Source organism: Neopsephotus bourkii, unplaced genomic scaffold (genome assembly GCF_033783945.1).
Source record: "Neopsephotus bourkii isolate Nb327-2 ecotype Australia unplaced genomic scaffold, CSIRO-AGI_Nbou_v1 NB_659, whole genome shotgun sequence".
In the NCBI taxonomy this organism is placed as follows: Eukaryota; Metazoa; Chordata; class Aves; order Psittaciformes; family Psittacidae; genus Neopsephotus; species Neopsephotus bourkii.
The window spans coordinates 5,399,610-5,424,219 of NW_026901158.1; the positions used below are offsets into that span (position 1 = coordinate 5,399,610).

The 24,610-nt window shown below is 42.8% G+C and overlaps 1 protein-coding gene across 17 annotated transcripts in view; it reads left to right on the top strand.

Annotated features, from left to right (window-relative positions):
• The window catches only part of FNBP1 (formin binding protein 1), a 92,007-nt gene extending 67,988 nt beyond the window's left edge, over positions 1-24,019 (top strand). Inside the window, exons 9-18 of one of the 17 annotated variants that reach the window (XM_061352754.1) lie at positions 883-1,080; positions 2,431-2,613; positions 11,245-11,259; positions 11,414-11,449; positions 15,117-15,226; positions 17,852-17,984; positions 19,037-19,155; positions 19,658-19,794; positions 20,189-20,347; positions 22,791-24,019. In XM_061352754.1, the coding sequence (XP_061208738.1) occupies positions 883-1,080; positions 2,431-2,613; positions 11,245-11,259; positions 11,414-11,449; positions 15,117-15,226; positions 17,852-17,984; positions 19,037-19,155; positions 19,658-19,794; positions 20,189-20,347; positions 22,791-22,825 (1,125 nt within the window). In that variant the 3' untranslated portion in view covers positions 22,826-24,019. Of the gene's footprint in view, positions 1-882; positions 1,081-2,430; positions 2,614-8,088; positions 8,191-11,244; positions 11,260-11,413; positions 11,450-15,116; positions 15,227-17,851; positions 17,985-19,036; positions 19,156-19,654; positions 19,795-20,188; positions 22,505-22,790 lie in introns of those variants that run through there. The other 16 variants (XM_061352771.1, XM_061352755.1, XM_061352756.1 and 13 more) reach the window with 16 other exon arrangements.
• The last annotated feature ends 591 nt before the right edge of the window (positions 24,020-24,610 follow it).

Consider the following 24,610-nt stretch of genomic DNA (forward strand, 5'->3'; position numbering starts at 1 on the left):
TTGCTGTGAGTCACTTTAGCTTTATCTGCTCATTTTCTGAAGTGTGATTTCATTTCTAGTCAATAGAGTTAATAATAAGCTCTCAGTAATCTTCACCAGTAGACATGAAAAAACCCTTTAAAGATGTTTGTGTCAGAATTTTTGTGATTGTGTTGGGAATGAAACCATTGCTGGGTTGTGGTCAGACTCAGGTTGTACAGCTCAATGGAAGATTGGAGTGAGGAGACCAGAGTTCATTCTTCCTAAGCATCACCTTTATTTAACTACAATGACCTGTCTTTAATGATAGTTATGTATTATGTATTTTCCTAAATAGACCATAGTCCTCTCCTTTTTAGTTGTTGGTATTTTGGGTAATGACTGGTTCCAGCAATACCTTTGCAAAATGGACTAGAGTGTCATGATGGGAATGATGGACTACCTTAGACTAAAGCTCACCTGCTTTACTTCCATGGATAGTTGTTTATTTAGAGATCTGTTATAAAACTGAGCTTGCAGCCATTTCTGTTCTGACTGGCATAGTTTGGAAACTGTCTGGGATAGTGGTTGTGTCCTTGACTGCATTTCTCACTTTATTATTTGGAAGTGTTAAATTCTACACATTAGGGTGCCTTGTTTTGGTAGGATGCTGTGCTCTGCCTGGGTTAGCTTTTTTTAAAGCACATCATGGTAGTCAAAATAGGTCCAAGAAAAGTGCCCTGATCCTGGAGCAGAAGATGGAGAGCCCTGTATTGATGCTGTGCTCCAGGAGTAAGACTGATCACTGTGAGGACCAGTTCCTGCACAAACTTTCTTGTCCTTGTACTGTTTCTCTGTGCCACCAATGTGATGACAGCACTCACGTGAGATGTTCACGCTTGTTCTGGATCTGTCCCATTCCAGGATTCCCAGCTGGTAATAGAAGCCTTTAAATCAGGGTTTGAGCCCCCAGGAGACGTTGACTTTGAGGATTTCACGCAGCCGATGAAGCGGACTGTCTCGGAATCCAGCCTTTCCAACTCCAGAGGGGATGGGAAGTCTGAACCGAAGTTTGGTGGCAAATCCAAGGGCAAGTTATGGCCATTCATCAAGAAAAATAAGGTACTGAATTGCAAACCTGAGCTTGATACTAGTGTGTGTATAGTCAATAACTTCTGTCTTGTGTAGTAACCCTGGCAATTACGGTTTTTAAAGAGAATTTTAGACTCAGAAAGTAAATAACTGATGTCTTAATATGGTGTTTGCTGTAGTCCCTGGTTTCTTTATATCTTGAATTTTTTTCTTCTTGTAGAATTTCTTTAATTATTTTGTGGTTTTTATATTAATTTAACTTTAGTTGTCACGTCTCTGCCATGGTCCATTTCTGTTCCTAACTCGGAGAAGGACTTGTATACCACTTACCTAGTGCCATGTGTGCCAACTAACCTTGTTTTGGGAAGCTTTAATGTGGCATTACTGTTTTGACACTTCTAAAACTCTCCTTGGCTTTTCATTTGCGTTATCTTTTCAGTCTGTGCACTGGGTTCAGTTGGGTGGCTGGGAACAAGGAATTGCTGTGATACGTTCTGAAGCACAACTAATGGAGCATAACTAAACTGAGCAGTTGACTTTTTAAAAGACCATATTAACTTATGTATCCATTAAACCTTTTTCATTTCACTGTCATATTTTATACCATAATGCATGGCAGCATTTATCTAGGGTTACCAGAACATGTCAGGGTGAATGGACTGAATCAATTTTCAAGTAACACTGATGGAAGCCCAGAGTAGCTTCGTTGTTTGGATCTCACTCTTGCTCTGAGCCTTACCAAACCACTTCTAATTACAGTCAAAAAGTCTACCTGTTTGAATGGTTCATTCCTGTTGTGCTGGTATAAGAGAGAACTCTGCTTTCTGGGGCTTACATCAGTGTAGCCAGAACCAAAACCCAGGACTAACTCCTGAGCAAATTCATAGAATCATTTGTGAAAGTGAAGTGTGATGCACATTGCTGAGGTATGATTTGGAAGCAGGAGGAATGTGGTTTGTTGTTTTCCAGATAATAGAAACGCTACTGGGCACTAAGGTACCTTCCTTATCTGATCCATTTAAATTCAGGTATTTGAAAGCTCTATCCATATGCATTATTCCGAGCTGTCCACAGAGCAGAACAGGGCAGTTTATGGGGATAGCACTGCATGGAAGAGTCTGCATGAGCTTCCTGTCAAAATACTTCTGTGTTCCTCTTCTGTTGCATCACTTACTAAAACTTTCATTTATCGCATTCTTCATTTAACACAACTTTAAATACTGCTTTTCCCTCTCTTTTGAACCATGGCCTTTAAAATTTAATTATTTAATTGTTTTTTTCTCTGGATTTCAAATATTGGTTTTGATGCTTATTTTCGTTTTGTGTTTTATCCTTTTATTTTGGTTTTTATTCTGTCACTTCTCCATCTCTTATACGTAGCTTATGTCCCTTTTAACATCCCCCCATCAGCCCCCTCCTCCTCCCCCTGCCTCTGCCTCACCCTCTGCTGTTCCCAACGGCCCCCAGTCTCCCAAGCAGCAAAAGGAACCCCTCTCCCATCGCTTCAACGAGTTCATGACCTCCAAACCCAAAATCCACTGCTTCAGGAGCCTAAAGCGCGGGGTAAGTTCTCCTCTGGATACCTCTCTCTCTCTTTTTCTTTCTCCTTTCTTTCTTTCTTGCGCTTTTATTGCACGTTCTGTTATGTAAAAAATCTTGTTTTGTTTTGTGAATGAATCCATTGTGTTTTATCATAACATGCAGACAAATCCAGGAAATCCCAACCTATAAAACCATCTTTAGTCAAAACCCCCACAGTGAAACCACAAAAAGTACAGTTGCTGATGGAAATGACCCATTCGGGTTTTTGGAGTAGGAGGGATTGTCCAAAGGATGGAAGGAAGAGCTAAACTTTAAGTGATACTCATGTCAAAGTCATTAATTTGGTAGACCTGTGTATGTCTGGCAGAGTAGGTGTAGAGGAGCAGCATTCTGAGGTTTACTCTCATCCTGATGCTGCGTGTTGTCTGCCTTAATGTGAGACGTTTTCCTCTTTGCAGGGTGGATTCAGAAGGATAACAGTAAATGAGGAAATAATTCTTCCAACTGCAGTTGGTGCAGATTGGGGCATTTCCCTGAAACAATCTGATGCCTCTTGCTGGAGTAATAGGAAGATTGCTCCCCTGCATTTTATGGCCATGTATGCTCCTGTGAGCAGCTTCTGATCCAGACACTTGGCGTCAGCTCATGCTTCAAGTGCTGTGCTGTTAGCTTCCTTAGTCAGTCTGAGTCTTATGATGTGAAAGATGAACTGATTCTAGGTGATAATAAATCATGCATATGGTACATACGTTTTGTAACCCAGGTCTGCATGTGGGTGGAGATTGGGGGGGGGTGTGCAAATTTAATGTTCCCTGAAGCTGCCTCCATTGCAGTTGGCTCTAAATCTTTGGGGCTGACACTTCTCAAGGACCTTAAGCACATCCTGTAGTGTGAAGTTACAACAAGAAAGGAAGGCTGGAGCTGATTCCTGTAGAGAGCCAAAGAAATCCTGCTTCTCAGCAAGTGTGTCATGTCTGCCTTTGGGCCTCCTTGAGCAGACAGCGGGTTAAACAGTTCTTAAAGGGCCCATAGAAAAGCTGAATTCCTGCCATGCTCTTTAAACTCTTTCTCTAATTGGTTTTAAATGCTTTTTTTCCCCCCACAGTTTTTATTCTTGATGCTTTGAGTACCAGTGAAATATCTTTGCTAAAGTACGCAGTTGAAAACCTTATAACAGCCAGCAATAGCTGTGAACAGTGGAGGAAAGACATTAACTGAGAGTTCGATAAACTTTGTGATGAACCATAGCAAAGCCAGGGGAAAAAAGTCAAGTTCCATGGTCCTTTCCTGTGCACATTAGCATGCAGAACTGTAGGCCAGAACGTACTTGTTCTGGGTATTTTCCATTAAGTCCACAGACTTTTTGTTTGTTTCTGAACCAGCTTTCACTTCCCAGTGCTACAATGCACACGGTTTGGTATGTTCTGTGTGCGAAACCTTTATCGGTCTTAGGCAAGCTCCAAACCACAGCTGAGATGTTCTGAGGGCATCAGGATGTGGGATTTTTCTCCTGCCAGATGCTGGTTTAGGCATGGTACAATGCAAAGAAGCTGAAAGCCTCTGTGGCTGACCTTGGGGATTCACCTGGGTCTAGATCAGCATCTTGTGACACATCACTACTGGTCTAAGTTCAATGGCCATGTCTCCTTTGCCCTTGATAGTGTATGAAGTGTGCACTCAGTTTTCCTGGGTCAGCTGCTCTGTTCCTGTTGCTGACAGCAGCTGTGGCTATGTTGGTAAACCCATGTTGAAGTGTTTGTGTTGAATTCATTGCTCTCTTTGGTCATCTTCATAAGCGGTAACAAAAAATGACAGGTTCCTGAGATAAAATATTCCATTTTTCAAACAAAAAGATGACTTTTATCTTCCCAGAACCTTGCACCATTGAAAAAGTGCTCCTGGGTTAAGGTCCTTAGCATTATTTCCTCCTATAAAAAATTACAGGAAGGAGGTACAAGTGTTCAGTGTTTTAGAAGGTTTTTCAGAGCAGACACTAACAGCAAGGAAGTGAATACTTTAAAAAGCCCAAATTCTGCTCCAGGGACTGCACTGACATTTAGGACTGGAGTTGCATAAAAGTAGAGCTGATTTCAGTGGGGAACTGCAGTGGTTAGTTACAAAGAATTGAGAACACTGCTGTAAACAACATTGTCTCATCTGGTTACAGACAGTACATGGAAAAAAGATGTTTTCTATGGAGTGGTTTTCCGTTGTTTCTGAGGGAATTGCCATTTAATGGGACTTTCAGAACCTAAAACCATCGCATTTCACTGGGGAAGCGGGAAGTTTCTAAGCTGTCCAAAGGCAGGTTCTGTAAGTGTACCTCCTTCCCTCAGTTGCAGTTTGGCTCAGAGCATCTTCTCTCAGTGGCTTTTATGCGGGGAGACAAGTCTTTGGTGTTTGGTGGGCACATGGCACTTTCTCTTGGAGAGAATAAAGGTGAGGGCTTGTGTTGTGATGTGGTGCTCCAGTAGTGCCATTCACAGAGCAGAATATTGAAGGGAGTGCTGGGTATTTCAACCTTGATTGGAAAACACTAGTTTGCAGTTTCATGGGCACCACACAAGTGTGTATTTCAAATGCACAAATTCTGATTTAGTGAATATTTGGCCATAAAAGCAATTATAACTATTTGCTTTTAATATTTCCTGAAGAAAGGCCATTGTTTTATTTATTAACAATCTGAGAAGTCCAGACGAGTCTTAAATTCTGCATACCCACATTGGTCTGAAAGGTGAAATAATGACAACAATTTCCTATAGTCTTCTCTGGAATCCCTTAAATTTCTGCTGTGAAGTTAATTGAAAGTGTACAGGGAAAAGCTATTGCTAAATCTTCATTTAAACCTTTCACTGTGTTCTCTCTTTCTAGTTCATTTCCTTCCCCTGCTAGTTACCAGGATGTTTGTATGTAAATACTTGTCCTGCCTGACTCATCCTATGGAGTTGGAGCACAGTGTTCAGATGGTCTCTTTTTTTCCTAAGGGGTGAATTAAGTCCACTTGGTTCATCTAGAAATACGGAGTAGGAGAGGCTGCAAAGCCCTGGCAGCCTGCTCTGTCTGATTTGAAAACGTGTCAAGTTCCCATTTCAGAGGCCCTTGGTGATTTGTGTCATACAAATGGTCAGACTAAAAGATCACGGATGTGCCATATGACTGTTAAAAATGAAGTAATTCTAAGCAGTTAAAAATATAAATCAAGAATCACTGCCAAATCCTGTGAATTTATCAGATGAAAAAGGAGTGGTTGGCATTTGTTTCAGCTGAGGTGGTTGATACATCCTGCTTGATATTCAGCACAGCTAGACAATACTGTTAGTTCTGCTTTTACTTAATTAAGTTAATGAGATTTCCCTTTTATCAGTTCTTTACCGTCCCCCTGTCAAATCCAAAAGCATCTGAATTCTGCTCAGGAGCACGAGCAGTAATGTTATAAATACTGGATTGTGATGTTACCAAAGAAATGAGGACGACATAGAGGAGAAACTGCCCTTTACATGGAAGAATATTTGCTCTGTAGAAAAGTACATCAGTGAAGCGGCTCTTGGAAAGATCCTGCAGGGAGCCAGCAGGACAGCACAGTGTAACAGAGCTTTGGACCCTGAATAATCTCATTTGCTCAGAATACTTTCTGCACTGCTGGTTTTGTTCTGCAGCAAAATTCCCCTCCAGCCAGACACCTTGCTGGAAAGGTGGCCACAAGGCATTCAAAGTAGGATTCAGCCAAATTGTGCAGCACGTCCTCCCTGGCTTTGTTGTAACCAAGCTCTTCACTCCTGCAAAAGCAGAAAACCAGAGAGAAAACCCATGCTCCTTTTTTACACTGGCTTAAGGGATAAGTGAATGAACTATTTAATATGAACAAGTGCAGTAGATACTAAGAGCTTACCTGGATAAATACCAGCAGCAGAACTGCACGTTGTAATTGATCCTTAAAACATAACGAGTGAATGGATTCCCATGGCATCTTTGAGATCAGAACGTGTCTGAAGAGGCAGTATGTTTTAGTAATTTCCTTATGAAATATCAGGTTAGCATCTAACGTTGCATTTGGAAAGAGAAATTGTGAAGCTGAAGTGGAAAAATCACTGGTGACTGTTGAAATGAATTACATAATTAGTAATGATCTGTCCTGGTTTTAATTTGGCTTCCAAACCAAAACTCCAATGAATCTTGTTTTCATGGAAGGAAGCAGATGCTTGAGCAATTTACAACAGATGCAAAGTTAGTGTAGAGGCGCCAATACCAGTATCAGTGGTCACTGCCAATATGAAATCCTAGTCTGTTAAAAAGGAATAATAAATAACAATTTTAACATATTTAGGTGCTGACTCTTGACAGTGTCTCTGGTTTTCTAATCACATTTTTTGTATTCCCCTCAAAGCTTCTTTCTTCTAACCCCAACAGCAGAAATGTCCATTATAGAGGATACCTTGAAACTGTTACAGCACTTAATCATGCATCAGAAATAAAAGGGGAACAAAAAAAGTCTCTTTTACACAGTTTCTGTGAGCGCTGTTTCTAGTAGCTCTTTAAAAAGGCAGAATAAAATAGTGTAACACTTCTGTCTCTTCAGGGAAGTTAGAGTCAAGAAATGAGGAACCACTTACAGAAGTTATAATTTCATTTATGCTTGCTCTGCTTTTTCTAATTCCTTTTTCAGGACAAAAAAAACCCCTCTGTATTCTGCTAGTTGATATTAATTTTGTGTTCTTTTCGTTTATTGCTATAGTGGCAGTAACATCAGCACCTTTATTTAAAGAGCAATACTTCTGAACTAACAAAATCCAGGGGTAGAACTTACACCTTTGAATTATTCTGTGTGATATGATGTGTCCTTTACTCCCTTACCTAAGGAGACTGGGTTGTGATTGAGCAGAGCGGATGGATGGGTCTGGGAGCTGAGATGCAGATATTACTGTCATTATCCAAGTCCCAGCTTCCAGATGGTTCCATAAGGGACATGGAGGAACTTTTGTGGTTTCCTTTTTAGTGGAAGTTGTTGACTTCATTCAAACACGATTTTATTTCCATTGCACCAGTTAATGTTTTCCCTTGCCATCCTGTCTGTGCTGCGCTGTGCAGTCTTCTCCCTCCATCCTCAGCTGTTGGTCTGCCTAAGTGATCACGACTTTGGTCTGTGAGCTTGCAGAAGCAGCAAACAAACCACCCTCCCCATCCTGCTCTCTTCCCTGCCCCTGGGAATACTTGTGTCTAACATAAGGCTATGTATCTGTGCCAAGACCAAGATTTTTTGGTGGGTGGTGTCATTAAGGAGAGACGTTATCTGACTTGTGTGTTTGAGCCAGTCTAAAATCACTGTATCTTCTGGTTTTTGTGAGAATGCTAAACTCTTAATATCTAAGAAGCTTCCACTTTGCACTTAAAGGTTTGTTAAAGGCCAAAGCTGGCTTTTGCTGTAGAAGCAGTAAACACAGAGGTGCTGTGCTCGTCTCCAGTGTAACGGATGTGTGTTTTCTCTTGCTGACTCACCAGCAGACACAGTCTTTGTATATTCACAAAGAGCTCATGAAGAGGACTTTAGGGACACCCACGTGTGCCATTGAGGCTAGGGAATATGTTGTAAGTCCACGGATGGTGTGATCAGCCCATACAGTTGCTACACAGTCGCTAACCCCACTTACAACGCCCTTAGAGTGTGCTGTGGAAATGCGCTTGGTAAAAGATAAAAGGAGAATTTGGCAAGAGGCAAGTGGCAGCTTTACTGTGTTACGTGCAGGAAAGATAAGTCTGCAATTCCTAGAAATGCTGAAATTGGCAAAATTCAAGTAGCTGGACCTGTGCAATTCAGAGTAAGTACTACAGACAGGTTCCAGGCATCTATTCCAAGTTATTCCATGAATGCAGTTGAGCACCACGACCCAGCCCCTGATTGACAGCAGTGCAGTGATGCTGCCTTGGTCGTGGAGCTTTTGGGACTTTCCTTGAACTCTCTAATGATGACAGTTCATGGAATCAGGATGTGTGGCCTCTAAATCTTGAATAAAGCAGAACATGGGGAGATTTTTACAGGACCACTAAGAAAATTACCTCTTGGTTGTGTGGAAGCCCAGTGGTTGATTTCAGCCCATTTTCTGTAAGTGAGGTTAGTGTCCGTGACTGTCCAATAACACATGGACTTGCTGGCTTTCATGCTCTCTCATGTGTTATTGAAGCTTGTGGCTCTTAGGCTCATTTTTTTCCCTTCAAGACTAAGCTAGACTCATTTTAAATTGACAGCTTGAAATGGATTTGTTCCCTTTGAAGAAATGTGACTTACTTGATCACCTAGGGGAAATATACCCCTGTTCTCCCAGGAGCTGCAAGGAAGTTTCTGGCTGTGAAAACCCAACAGAATGGGCCAAAGTAGTTCTTGAGTGTTTAACGCAGATTTATTTTCAGTCTGCGTCTCTTTGTTTCTAGAAACTGAACCCCGTCATGTAAAATTATAAATACATTTCAGAAATGGAAAACTGTGAATATGACTTATTTCAGCATTTCATTGTTTCCAGTCTACGACCCGCTTTGTGATTTGTACTGGTGATAACAATCCCTGATGTTACTATTTGGAAATGCTATTAATAAGTTCTCTATTTTTGTCATACTTAACAGCGTAAGAATTCGGCATAGAGTGTCTATAATCCCTTTCCAATTTGCTGCATTTACAGCAAAAGAATAGTCTTGATGCAGATGATTCTTCGCAGTAATGTAGTGCCTTTAGAGTGAGTAGTGTTTAGCAACTAGCGCATGTAGCATACATTTGTGCCTTTTATAGAGTGCTTCATAGGTAAATATTTATTCTGCACCATGAGTCTTGTCTGTCTGTATGTACAAGGGTCTCAGTTTGTGCTGATCATGTCTATGCTAAAGTTCACAGGGGTGCTAAAGCAATTACGCGAACTAAAAAGCTGCCGATGCTGAATTTCTTCAGCTGCCTATTTTAGATGGTTCTTTCTCCTTCCGTATGTATGATCATTCTCTCAAATGATTTGGGTTTGTTTGGTTTTTATAATGGCCTCTTAGCTGCGAGAGTGAATGTCTTCAGTGCCCTGTCACTATTATCATCTTTACTTCCTAAAGGACTGAACTTCAGAGGGAAGTTTAACCACTGCGTTGCCACTGAGCACACCAGCTCAAATGCAGTGTTTCAAGGCCATCTCTTTTCCTCGAATGGTTGACATTGTTGGTGTACAAATTCCAGTGACTGATGGGAATTGTTATTTGTTAAAAACGTGTATTTCTCAAATCACGCTGTCAAAACCACTGTAGGTGTGGAGCCACCTTTACTGATTTTCAGTCCAGTCCTAATGAGCTGTGCTTCTGCTAAAAACGGACCATTTGAGAGCAGCGCACCCAGGAGCTGTTGGTAGCTCTTGAGTGGGAAGAGATTCTGAAGCCTGACAGCACAGATCATTGCCTGGAGTGAGAGGCAGTTTCCAACGTTGCATTTCTGCTGTCTTTAATGCCAGTCAAGTGCATTTTATGCACTTACAATTTCCTTGCATTCGGACATTTCACAACCATCCCCAAAGAGCTGGTAGGGCAGACACAGTGCACATTACTGGAGGAGGAGGCTGGCTGTAGTTTTGATTCTGCCTTTAAAGTCTGACTTGCTGTTTTGAACAGCAGCTTACCTTGTGCTCCATGGCATGGAACAGAAGAGCACACTGTTAGTGTCCCCATCTCAGGACACCTTTTGAGTTGCAGCTGTCAAAACATCTTGCAACACTGGAAGAGGCTTTGGTAACCTCAGTGGTCAGCTCCATGTGTTCACCCGCATCAACGGAGTTGTGAGGCCTCCCCCACTGCTGAGGGCTGTATGTGTAAGTGATGTATGGCAGAGGCTGTCATGCTGCTGCAGAGGCTCTGTGAGCTTCACTTCCATTCCCAGAGTAACCAGAAGATAATGTGTTGGCTTTGCACCAGAAAACGTGGTACCTCTTGAAGAATTGGATCATGTATATCATTTAAGGAGCCTGGTGTAAAGTGAAAAGGTTTGGGGTTTTTTCCCCTCCTCCTTGGCCGTGACCTTGTCTGACTGTATGGCCAAAGGATGTTTGAGTATTTGGTTTTAATTGTTCAAAACCACGACAGCCTGGACAGCACTGGGATCAACAGGGATGTTGTCCTTTGCAGATAGACCTGAGAGCTAGGAAATCACTGGAGATCCCACTGTGCTTCTGCTGCTGGAGGCCGAGTGATGTACTTTACCTCTTCCTTTTTTAGGTGGTATTTCCCTTCTCTTAAGCCCTTGCATAAAGTGGCTGATGCTTGTGACTGCATTTCAGCAGTTTGGATCTGAAGTGGGTCATATAGATTTGCAAGGTCCACTTTTCCACTGTAATGACATAAATCTGTGTTGTGGCTGAGGCAATCAATCCAGGCCAGTTTTTCACCTACTAAAGCACACGTGTAGAGGTACAATGCTTTTCCATTTCTCTTTTCTGGTGAGGAAACGGCAGCTGACTGCTAACACTTGTGAACTTTTGCACAGATCTGTTAGTGTTACCCATTTTGCCTTCCAACAGCAAGGGGATTATGTGTCATTTTATTGTAACATCAGTCTGAAAAAGTTCCTCTTCTACTGATGCATTGTTGTTTTTTCTCTTTCTCCCTCCCCTACCCTGTTATCTCTCCAATTTTTACATGAAGCTTTCTCTCAAGCTGGTAAGCACATTTACAGCATGCCTGTCCTGTGTTTTAATCACCACTTTCTGTGTATGTTCTAATGTGCACTGTGCCACAGTGTGACATGACACTGAAATTAACTGTGAAATTTGTTTCTTCTTTGTTTTTGCCTTTTTGTTTGGATATTTATCAGATAAATTTGAATACGCAGGTCTGGAGTCTAATAGAGGTGATCAGAATTCAGCCTTTCTAATAAGCTGCTAAAAATTAACGCTAATATATAGTTTAGTTTTCACTTTTATAATCTAGGGCTATGAAAATGTAGAAAAACAGGATCAAGTGATTCTGTTACTGTATAAGCACACATTAAAACATTTAAAGGAAAATAACACACAAAGGTCTCCGTGCTTGCTGGAGCTTTTCCAGAGAGAAAGGCATGTCTTTGTGTAACAGAGCTGCAAAGTTTGCTTTCCGTGTCCAGGTATTACTGGAATTCTGCATTATTACCACCTACATTTTACAGCCCTATGTAGTCCTTCAGAATAACTAATAATGAGATTAATTAAAGTTCTGTAAACCTTAACCAACAAGGTTAACTCAGACTCATTTGAATTCACAAATGGCGATACATATATATATATGTATGAATCCTAAATTCTGTCTTGGATGCAGCTGAGAAAGTTTCTTTGGACTACGGTAAGATAACACGTTACTGAGTTGGAAAGGGAAGGGGTGGGCATATTTGGGAAAGCAAGTTATGTGCTGAACTTCATGCAAAAGGTACTGTATTGCTTGAGATACTCCACACTGATAGAGCCCTGACAGCTTGTGTCCATTCCTTTGCCCTTTGAGAGGGCAGCCACAAGGAGAATGTGACTGGTTTGCTGACTCCCTTCATGCAGGCATGCAGGAGCCAGTAGTTGCAGTTTTGGAGAGCTTCAGGGTGTCTGCAGTAGTGCCTTAACTGCATTAGCTTGAAAGTTTCCTTATTCCTCACCACTTAGTGCCTTTAGGTGCCCACTTCCCCCTAGTTACATGCTCTTGAATACAGCATTGTGGACCTGACCTGTTTGTAGCAGCTTATTCTGAGTAAACGTGCAGGCCATGTGTGTAGCTCTGGAGGTTCAGGTCCTGCTGCTGCTCTGTCAACACAATGACTTGCTTGAGCTTGAATAGCCATGTTGCTTCTCACTGAAGATGTGTGGTAGGTGTGAGGACTGATGGAAGCATCCAGCTCACTGCCAAGACTTGTTCTTTTGGCTGTTGCCAAGCCACTGTCCTAGTAGTACAACGTATTTATACCAGGGGTTTCTATTTGTTGTTTTCTGGACACAGTGCTTGTGTGTTGGGTATCTGAGCTAAGCCTTTACATAGGAATAAATCATCCCCAAATAAATGGGTGACCAGGCCTTTCCCCAGGAACTGCACAAATGAGAGATGTGCAAACAGGGATGAGACCAACGTGCACCTCAGACAGAGGAAATCTGCTTCCCTTGTGATCTCTTCTTGGATCCTAGCTGTGAAAGAGCCAAACCTGGGGCTGATAAACCTTGTGTTCTCCCCATGCAAAGCTTCAGCCTGGAAACTGGTCCTGACGTGACCTCTCTTTTCACAGTCCTTCATCTTGTAACAATTGCATCCTACATCCCAGGATTAGGCAAGGAAATCTATTGAGACTGGCTCTGCTGGTCCTGTGATAGCACAGATTTCCCTTCACCTCGCTGTTGAAGCATTTCTAGAAACACAGGCAGTGTTCACTAGAGGTAGCCCAGGTGTAGTTTTGCTTGAGAGCATGGAATGTTCCCAGCATGTGCAATGTTTACTCCTTGACACTTTTGGGGGAGGAACTATAGCTTCTGTTATCGAGCATGGGATAAAGTCTGAGTGAGATCACCTCCTACTCTGGGGCATGCATTTCTATACAACACTAATGCTTTGGTCTGAAGCATTGTGAGCAAAGATACTGAACTTAATCCAGTGCAGGGCTTTTGAATGAAGTTGAAGAAGCAAATAAGATGCTTTTCCATATCCGTTTGGGTACCTCTCTTGCATTCTCCTAATGTATAACTGGGGATATTTTCAAGCATATGTCTCTCCTGCTTAGAATTGAGACTGTTACAGTCGTTCTTCTACCTGCTTTTTCATATGCAAAGCTACCTCCGGATGCTTTGTCTTAAAAAGATATGCATGGCTTCAGTCTGTAAAAGATGCTGAATCATTCTCATGTCTAATGTGACATGCAAAATGTTACCATTAAAGAATGAATGAAAATAGATCTCTGGTAGCAGGCACAACAAGTAATATAAGCACTGCTAGGACTTCATGTGGCTAAAGTGTCAGAATCAGTGTAACTTCCACAGTTGTTTCCTTTATTTGTCTTAAATTTGCTTTTTTGTTGTCTTATAAATGGAATTTTAAGTGTAGTTTTTATAGAGGTGGTCATGGCTTAATTTTAACCGAAAGGCCACCTTTAACTGAAAATCAATAAACAGCAATTTCATTAGGCCTATTCTGTTATTTGTAAATGGCTAGACCAGAGGAGGAGATGACCTGTCTGTAGTTGTCCTCCATCCCTCTGGCACCAACACACTTGCTTTCTGAACAGCTTGTTCTGCAGTTGCAGAAGAAAGAGAACGGTGTCTGGGAGCACATGCAGTGCAGAGCTGAAAGGGTCTGATGGGCAGCTTCAGTGGCACTGTGCCCACTGCATCATGCTCCCCTGAGAGAGATCTGGTACTTTAGTAAGACTGATGTCACAACTCCGCTCACAAGCTTTCAGCAAGCTGATGGGCCACTGGATTTAGTTACTGAGCTTTTATGGGTTCGCCCTTCTTTGTGCCATAGGCCGTTTTTCCCCTTTAGAAATGGGACATGGAATGAGCAGAAATCAAAACAAGAAAAACCTGTACAAGTCCTTGTACAAGAACCTCATTCCCTCATGGTGCAAGTAGTCGGTATTGATGTATGTTCAGTATAGCCCACCATCCCCCTTGTTCAGCAGAGCAAACAATCCCCCTTGCCTTCTTGCAAGGCAAAATCAGTGGTGCTTTGAGGAAAATAGCATGGATGTATTTTGTGTGTCATCTCTCTGCTGTATCAAACTGAGGCAATCAAGAAGAGAGAGGCATAACGTTCTGAAGGCAGAAAAAGGGTTTTCAAGCAGAACCACACCAAGGTAACCGCTGTGGTCTTAAGATCTTTTTTTCTTCGGTTATGATTTTAAATGGGTTGATTCTATGGCTTGATATAACTCCTCATTTCTATACTAGTACCAGTGAGAGAGGAGAAATTGAGAGGCTTTGACATGGAAGGTGGATCCTGGAAAGTAAGCAGCATGTTTTTAAATTGTAGGATCCCAGAGGAAGTGCTTCTGTTATCTTAGTGTGTTCAGGAGAGCCCTGGCAGAAATTAACTGTATTGAACCAACACTCAGACTGTGTAGAGCAAGCCAGCCGTTAGGGTGTACATGAGAGATGTGACTGTGACACAGCAGTGAAAGCTGGCAACTGCCTTTATGGGAGTCCTGTCTGGCAGAGGAAAAGAAAGCAGGAAAGATCAGCTTTCTGTGAGAATGGAACTCTTCAATAAAACTTGATCATAACGATGGATAAAAAGAGTTTCTCAGCTTTGCTGGTGAATTCTGGCATTCTTTGTTGGTGATCTCCCTTTAGCTATTTGGTATGGAGGTGGGATATGGTCCTGGGATTATTTGCAAGGCAGCCAGATACTATGCAGGGATGGATGACTCAGTACAAGTGGTAACAATGCTTCAGACCATTGTGGTTTTGCACAGATTTTTGTGAGCTGCTTTCAAAATGCAATCCTGAAGGATTCTTTCAGGCTTTGATTTTCTCTTTTTTCCTTCTGTTTCCCCCACCCCATTCCACTTTGTGCAGGGAGCAGGGCCGGAAGACTTCAGCAATCTCCCACCTGAGCAAAGAAGAAAGAAGCTTCAGCAAAAAGTCGATGAGCTAAACAGAGACATTCAGAAGGAGATGGATCAAAGGTATGTCAAACCCCTCTGATGGCAAATGAGATGAGTAGTCTTACAGAACAGAAACAAGTAAAAGGCAACAAAGTGCAAATAAGAACAAGGTTCTGTGTTTGTTTCATGTGCTGTTCACCACCAGTTTACATATGGCTAAAACCACCCTAGAGCTGCAGGGCTCTCCACAACTCAGATGCTGAAACCAGTTAGCTAATTCTGGCTGATATAGGTCAGAGCTGGGGCAAAAGCTGGCTTTCTGTGTATTCCATTCTCCCACCGCGGTGTAATGCACATCCTGCCCTTGGAATCGTGAGAAGATCCTTGTGTAAGGATGGGAATGATACAGGCATAGCAATTGGAGACAGCTTTTCCTTCTTTCTGGAGCTGCTTCCCTTGGCTTTCACAGGAGAGCAGTGATTTAATCCTGATCCAGACAAAGATTGCTGTTGGATACACTTTGTTTCTTGATGTGAGCTATGAGTGTATGATAGGCATGGGGAGATCCCAGTGAGGGGGGCTATTACGAGCGTGTTCACATTGTCAGAAGTACTGATTGATTCTGTGTATCTTGAGACTCTCTGATCTGTAGCTTAGATTTCCTGGAAGCAGGAAGGTAATGACTCCTGTGCTTTTGTGGATGCTGCATTTATCATTCTGGTTGAGAATAAGGCTATTTTAGTCATGCATTTTTGTCTTGATTCTGGCAGCCTGTATTTGCTGCTTTGTGTTTGTTCACATTCTGCAGTTGCATTAAAGATTGAGCGTGTTATGTTTGCAAAGAGACAGAACTTTCCTTCCTTGAATGATTTCAGGACTTAGTCTCTCTTGTATTAGTCTGTCCCTTAATACTCTTCTGCATTTGTACAGATGTGCTTACCTTTTCTGATAGCTTGCTTTGAAGAACCTGTTTATTTTGCATATTAAGCCAGGCTTTCTTCTTTATGCTTTATGTCATAAAAAAAGAAGGGAAAACTGCATGTGGTTATGTGTTTCCTCACTCCGTTGTCTTTTTGCCTCTGTACAGATTTTCCTTTCTGCTCTGTGTTGATTCTGAGGTAACTCAACATTAAAACTGGATATGAAATCGGAGCAGAAGGAAGATATTTAAAATAAAGATAGTAGATGATTGAGGAAGCAGCACCAGCAGTTAAATAAGAGTTAAAATAGTAATAATCATGACTCACATACTTGCAATATTGTCCCTTAGGACTCCAACCACAGCAGTCCCACTTCATTGCCACCCACACTTTTCCCCATTTTCTATGCACACAAAGCAAAGGCAGGCACAGGATTGCAATTGTCAGGAGTTTGGTGGGAAACTCGAATACACAGAGAGAGCTAACTTGAGTCGTGGGACTTCCATTAACCTTTCTCCCCCCCATCTAATGCCTGGAGGGAAGCTGAATAGCTGGGCCAGTAATTGTAAGTGCACCCTTCTCTAAGCTCCAAAGTGTTCATCATTGTGCAGATAACTTTTTTCCTGTAAGCTCAGCCTGAGCTTGATTCAGGTCAAAGGCAACACACTGCTGTCAGCAAGAGCTCTGCAGGCTTCCTGAAGGAGCTCATGAAGGCATCTACTACATTAATCCTGGCCTTATGGTACCACATCCATCATAGCAAGCCTGAAAATTCCCATCTCTGAAACCCCAGGCATTTGGCATGGGGGTTGATACAAGACACAGCCCCCTGAAAGAGTCTAGTATAAACGCTGTATAACTTAACAGGATGCAGGGTCACATTATGTGGCTTAAGGTCCATCTGTCACAGCGCAGTGACAAATAGAAACCATCTGGATTTAGCTTCATTTTAAGCAGTGTGAAATAAATATCTCACAAAAGATACTTTGCAAAAGACAAACTACAACAGGCAGGGTGAGAATTTCTGCTCAGCGCTCCATTCTTATTATTAATATGTCCACGTCCAGGCCTTTGTCCCAGTTTCTCAACTGGATTTCAGCCCATGATGAAGAATAATGATGCAACTGTTTGTCTGTGCCCCAAAAACTGGGGTGATAATCATCTAGAAAGTTGAAGCTGTCACTGGTTGCAATGGTTATGTGAGGGGGGTGTTTAATTTGTATTATTTTGTTCCCAAGGGTTAGCAAATGGACATTGTAGTGCTGAATAAAAGAACATGTCAGGTTAAAAATCAGCTCCAGAGCCCTCTTTTTGCCTTGCAAAAGGCCACTGTCCAAGAATTCAGTCATTTTTCTATTCGGATTCTTCAAGTGGGGCACTTGAAGCTTGAGTCATTTGGTCTAAATGTGCTCTGTTCTTGTACCAACACAGCACATCTCCTGTGTAGCCCCACACTCCTCAGCTGCCTACAGAGCAAGTAGCTCCTTTTAATGTAGGAGCTTGAAGAGTTTGACTTGTGTGCAGTGTCTGTGTCAGGTTACTCTGTAGGTAAAGGTGTCACTCACTTTTTTCCATCTCCAACAATGAATTCTCTCTGGCAGTGATTTTACTGTTATTTCTTTAAAGGCTGGCTCTAAACAGAGCAAAAGCCCCTGTATGGATATTCTCAGTTATATTTGTAACAGATCAGGCTTGAACTGCAGAGTAAAGAAGAGGCAGTTTATGACCCTTTCATTCGTCCCCAGCTGCACTGACACTTCCATGTTTTATTTTCCTTCTCTCTCAGAGATGCCTTAACGAAAATGAAAGATGTGTATATCAAGAACCCACAGATGGGAGATGCAGCGAGTGTGGACCACAGACTAGCAGAACTTGGACAGAACATCGAGAAGTTACGATTGGAAGTTCAGAAGTTTGAGGTATGGGAAGAGCCATCTCAGTGAAAAGCAGCTCAGCTTACGCTGAGTTCTAAGCAGATGCTTCAGTGCTTTTCCAGATGTGTTGATGAGTTTTCTTACTATGCATGGGTAAGTGCTGCTTAAGCACTTGGATTAATTGAGATCTTGGAGCCTGTTTGTGTAACATGAATGTACACCATCTCTTGTGACTGTCAGCCTGCCATTTAATTTGCCAGAGAAACCAACTCATGTTAAGTGGAGGGTTAAGAGTAAATGTAGTGCTCTCTGGACTGCCCAGAGGGGTTCAGATGCTTAATTAATTAAATAATGGGAAGCATCATGTTACAGATGTCTGTGGAAAATCAGGGGAGCGTAAGTGCAAAGCACCATTTATAGTCCAAGAGCAAGACAGAAGTCAGCAGATGAAATATGTTCTAGGGAATAGTCTGCCATTAACAGGAAGCTTCTTAGAGATAGAAAATCTCAAGAGCATAAGGAGTAGCTGGAATATGTGAAGCCATTATAATTACTCAAGAAGGATTATAGGTCTGAAAAAAGACACTATGTACATAAATAGATACAGTCCGTGAATATTAGATGCTTCTTATGGTTGTTGCCTTTACTATCCATTGCTTTCTTACCCATTTGAAAATCTGTCTCTTTCACTCTCCCCAGCTTTAGCCCTCTTGCACTCAGCAGTCAGTGAGATTGCTGCGTTTCTGGTGCTATTGAGACCGCTATAAGCTGTCACACATCTTAACTGTGACTACAGCAGCAGATTGTGACTCCCAACAGCTGCTGCTGACTGCTTCTCTTGGGTGTTTTGAGCAGCCAGTGTCAAAAAAGAATTAAGTTTTCAGTAAGCTTGGCAAGAACAGTAGATTCAGCGTGCACTTAATGTAGAGAATCTATTCCCCCACGGCTATAACCCAAAGGAACACTCAAACATGCTCACAGACTGGGTTTAGTTCTATAGTCTGAATGTCAAATATGACACACCAAAGTAAAACCAGTGTACATCCCTTTGCAAGTTGAAGCACTGATGGGTACCTGGGACCACTCTCCCCTGGCAGGGCTGGCTGGCAGAGGTGGAGGGCAGGCTGTCCATGCGCAGTGAGGCTCGGCGCCAGAGCGGACTCTATGAAGCCCAGAACCCCTCAGCAGTGAACAGCTGTGCACAGGACCGGGAGAGGTACAGTATCTGTACAGAGCTCTTCAGGCTCACAACTGAGCTTATTCATCAAGAACACTGTAGCTCTGCAGCGTTCCGAACCTCAGATGACGGAATGTGATGATCTTTAAGGTCCCATCTAACCCACACTGTGCTGTGATGCTGTGATTAGTCTGTGACCAGACTAAATGCAGGCACTCCATGAAGTGATCTGCATACTGATTTTAGCATGTGCAGCATTCCAGCTTTAAGAGCTCCTTTCTGACTATGATGAAATGTGCAATAGCCCGTCCACTCCCTGCTGTGAAGGCGAGTGAGATGCATTATTTTACAGCTTTTGATGAGAAAAGTGAGTGGTGTCACCCATCACTTTGAGAGCTGCTACAGCCAGTTCTGAGCATGCTTTGGACTTGCCAAGCTGCTCCAGCTGCTGACCTTGCCTTAAGTGGAAGGTAACTGGGTCATTCTCTTTCCTCCTGAGATTGGTCGCTATAGTTGCTGTGTATTTTCCTCTCTTGAGCAGCCCAGATGGCAGTTACACAGAAGAGCAAAGTCAGGAGACTGAGATGAAAGTACCTGCAACGGATTTTGACGATGAATTTGACGATGAAGAACCACTACCCACCATAGGAACATGTAAAGCGCTCTATACATTTGAAGGTATCACTCCAACTTTACTCTCACTTCACTTAGTGTTTCATTTAATTCATATGCCAAGGACAAGTAGAAAACATTCATTTAACTTCTGCAGTGCTTAAATAGACAAAGAAAGGGCAAGTGAGGCTCTGGCATGGTTCTGGTTTGTACAGAGGCACTAAAACAGTGATTTGCCTTCTGTTGCACAGGGACTGTGCAGAAAAAGAACCAAAACTGATGTCAGGACCACATTCATTTGATTCTTTCTGTACTCACCAGAATCATGTGCTCTTGTTCTTGCTGCTTGTGATGCAGCAGAGGTTGCATCAGCACATGGTCCATGAATGCCCAGAGCACCCACCCCATCTGTGGTTCCCGTTGTGCAGGAGTCCCTAAACTCCATGTTGCTGTTTTTCAGGTCAGAATGAAGGAACAATTTCTGTAGCAGAAGGAGAAATGCTCTACGTAATAGAAGAAGACAAAGGTGACGGATGGACACGAATCCGAAGGAACGAAGATGAGGAGGGCTATGTCCCTACGTCATATGTTGAAGTCTATTTGGACAAAAATGCCAAAGGTGCTATGACTTACATTTAATACTATTATTATTACTACTTTATTTGCTTTCACAGAGATACCCAGCCCTGAAACTGCTCTGTGTTGCAGATAGAGCCTTTTAAAAGTCTGTACAATGCCACAAAGTGCATTATTTTGTACGTGGACTAATATGGCTTGCTGTACTGCAAAATGTGCTTTTCATTGCTCAGATGGGTAGTGTGGTAGACTGTCAATAGAGGGAACTGCAGCCTCTACTAGACAGTGCTTGGTCAGTTGCCACTGCCATTGCACGGTCAGCGTGGTGCAGGAAACACAAAGCCATTTGGGATAAACAGGCTCTCTTCAGATACCCAGGTGGCATCTCAGACATGTTACACATTCACAAGTCAGCTGTTTGCCCCAAAAGGATTCAGTGGAAGTATTTTGACTCCTGTTTTGTGTCACAGTGTGGTAGCTTTTCAGTGTAATGTGCTCTGTGGACCTTTTGGATTGAGACCTGGTCATCATTTAGTTTGTGTTTGGAAGGAGAAGCAGAGATCTTGCCAGAACCTGCCTACGCAGCACTCTGGTCCTTGATAAATAAGTAACACATGAAGAAGGTCCTCTAATCTTTCCTACCTTGATACATTTCAGAAGATGGATTTGCTGTTTCAGATAAGCATAACTTAATCTTTTGCTCACACAAGATCAGTGGAGACATTCAGTGTTTTGGCTCCTCAGTCTTCTGTTTCTTTATTGCCATTAACTCCTCACAGATAGGTGTATTGTGTAAGCAAGCAGTGCTACAGGGGAATCCTGGCTGGATTATATCCCACAGATCTATAGCTGGTAATGTAATACACCAAGAAATCAAAGATTTCAGTCCTGCTTCAAATCAGGATGTGATTGAAATTCACTGTTAAATAATCTGCAGCTTTTTAAAGTCACTTAATCCTTCAGATAATTGTTGTTTTTCCTGGACCTTAGAGCTGTTGGTGTGAAAGAAGCTTCCTCATCCAATTCAAAAGGAAACTGAACCATTCCCATTGGGATTTACAGACAGTAGGAACCGAGGAGTAGGACTGTCTCTGTAAACAAACACTATAGTTTGATCAGTTCACTGTCTTGGACTCAGTGCTAAGCAGTGCAGTGCCTTGTCTGCCACAGATGAAAGTCTGGGCTCTTGGTTTATTTTGCCATAATACAGTAGTTTTGTATTTGTTTTGGCAAATACAGGGTCAGTTGAGATGCAGAAGAGTGCAAAAAGCTCAGCCCCTCTGTTGGTTTTATTAACCTTTGAAAGAGGAACGTGGATCATACAATCTCATCTCCTATTTGAGCAAGGCAGAAAGTGCAGAATGGGAGATCCCATCCCTTATTCTGGTATTCTCTCCTGTGGAGATTGACTGCTTTGTGTGTGGCAATACTTGAAATCAACATCGTTGTTATGCTGCTGGGAATGTTGTTTTCGACAGCACTGTTATGTTGCTGTTCAGCAGTGCAGGCTGCATGAAACAGCCAAGCTAGCGTGGCATCCGAATCTGTTTCACATGAGGAGCATGGCTCTCCTGCCCTGCGATGCGCAGCGCGGTTCCCATCCGTGGAACCCATCAGCAAGTCACCCGTGTACGAGCAGAGCAGCAGGTTGGGTGGGAAGCGAAGCAAAGCAAAGCATCTCTCTCTTTGATTTACCCTTCTGGAGAGGCTGCTGCAGGAGTTTCTGGCAACAGCAGCCAGAAGATGGTGTCAGTGCATTAATGGTATAATGTAAGTTACAGGATGGTGCTGAATGATGGTAAAACTGCAGTGTGTGCTGGGAGTGAAGGGTGGTTCAGTTGCAGCCAATTCAGGAACAAACCCAAATGTATCTGTGAATATCTAACATAAAGGAACTATGTTATTTACCTTTGCAGAAAGGGTCCCAATAGCAGGATAAAGATTTGGGGGAAGTGCTCCTGTGTTTAAAAGACAAACTTGGTTGCAAGCTGCAAATCTCTGTTAGTTGAAGGGACTTTATTCAGCCCCTGCAGCAGACATACTGACGTTCTGAAAGCGACACCGTAAATAATAAAACATTTACAAAGCTTAGCAGTTCTTTCCTCTTCTTGGAAAGAAGCTTGAGCAGCTGATGGCTCTCCAGGCTGGGTGGATGCAGGGTGGGAGCGCTCACACCAGCTCCGAGTGCATCGGTGACTCTTTCAGCTCTGGCTCAGGTCTATGAGGCTGTGCCGTTGCCATGAGCCAGAGGCAGCTCTGCCCAAGAACCTGCTAAAGCCTGTTCTCAGGGCTCTGCCTCACCTGAGATGAGCAGACAGGTAAGTGCTGCAGTCACCTCCTGGTCACAGCCATCACAGCAGCCAAGCACTAGGGCTGTTTGTAAGGTTTACACTGACACCTCCACGCACAGGGTGTTAGCAAACCCCATCACAAACCCAACAGTAACATCTGTATTATCTGTCTTGTTCTGCCTTTTTTTCTTCCAGATGTGTACAAATCACTTGAGAAAATCTCTGAGTAGGTTTCATAGGCCCGTTCACCTCTTACCTCACTGGTTTGCTGCTACTGGTGTCTTAAGAGCTCTGTGTCAGAAGGTTTTCTTTACAAGAGATGAATGCACATGTCGTATCTCCTTCAATGAAAGACTCTGTTAGGTACCGTCCACTTAGCTGATGCATGTATGAGCTCACCTCTTGAAATCCAGCTGTGCATCACAGCCAGTGAAAGCACTAGCCTGATTGTGCATCCATTTAGTTGTAAACTGCATTACTGTTGTCCTTCCTGTTAGAAATGAGCCACCCAGTTCATTCTGTGATGCCTGCAGGAATGCTAAAACCCATGCAGACTAGGAATCGGATCTACTGGATGTTTTGGGGCTTACACCAACCTCTCACTGCTAGGGGATGAGGAAGAGAACTCCCCCCCTGCACACATAGTGTAGCTCCTTGAAGGGCTTTTCAGGCCCTACCTGTCAGGTACCTGGTGCTGGCAACTGAACACAGGAGCTAGTTGCACCTTTCTGCTCAAGACTGACCATACTGTGTTCCTGAAGATGGTACCTCATGATCTTCTTGGGAACAAAACCCTCTGTCACTGAGGGATGTTGTGAAATAGCAGGATACATAAAAGGACTTGTGTGGAACAAGCAGTTTTATGTAAACTCCGTTGCTCCCAAGAAATGCCATGTTCCCTTCCGCCAGAAAGCCTGGTTCTTTGGGTGACATGCAAGTAATGGAGGCTGTTCTATGAAGTTCAGCTTCCCAGTTAACAGGATTTGGGAGCATTTCGGCTCCTTTGCCACTTGAGTGTTCCCTCTCACCTCCAATTCCATAGATAAAGCCTTGCAGAGGGCTCTGGGATGCTCAGTGTTGCAGCTCTGCTGTTTGTGTACTGTAACCATTAAGCAGGGCCTTGACTTATAGAAATCAATAGGTAAAAGTTAACCCCGCTGATGCACTTTGTATCTAGGATATTTCTGATTATTTAATGCTTGCCAAATTATTTAGGAAACAGGAATTATAAACTGGACTGTGGCTTTTTTAAATCCTCTTGTTAAATACTTGCCCGTAGTTCCCCCCGGATATATAAAACAGATGTATATAACATAACTTAAACTAAAGTTACTTGAATTGTTTTTATCCTTTTATATATGTATCATATAAATGAGTTTATAGGCTGTTTCTCTGTTTAACCTCACTGCTGTTTGATAACTGCTCGCCCCTCTCACCTTGATAAGTGGTTGGTTACTCAGCTGCCTTCAACTGGTTGGATTTGTGTCATTAAGGTCCGTTGTGTTAAAGTCTGTTCACTGTGGCCAGTGTTGTGGTGGGTTTGTTTCTATTGTTACAGAGTCATCCTCTGTCAGGCATCTCTCCATAGCTCCATGTGCTGTGCTGGCTGCTAATAAACATTGTATTTTCTCATTCCTGTGAGGTTCTGGTTAATGGCAATCGATTTAACTTTGCAAAGGGAAAGCAAACGGCCCAGAGCTGCTTTTCAGCTGCTTCCCACACAAATGCAGTTCCTTTCCAGGGATAATACTCTGCTGTGGCTCTGTGGACCCTTTTTCTTGCTGACATTTGGAGGGGTTTTTGGTATGGAACTGGGTGCAGAGGGGAGCAGGAGCTTCTTGAACATGATGGAAGTTTGGACTCGGGCTCTGGTCCCTTGGATACCGGAGCATCTCTGGCTAAATAACACTCTGGGTTGTAGCTTCACTTGGCCACAGGGAAAATGAGCCCTTGGCCACAAGTGTGGGTACAAGAGTGTGACAAAGGATGGGTTTGGAGGTTCAGACTGCTTTCAT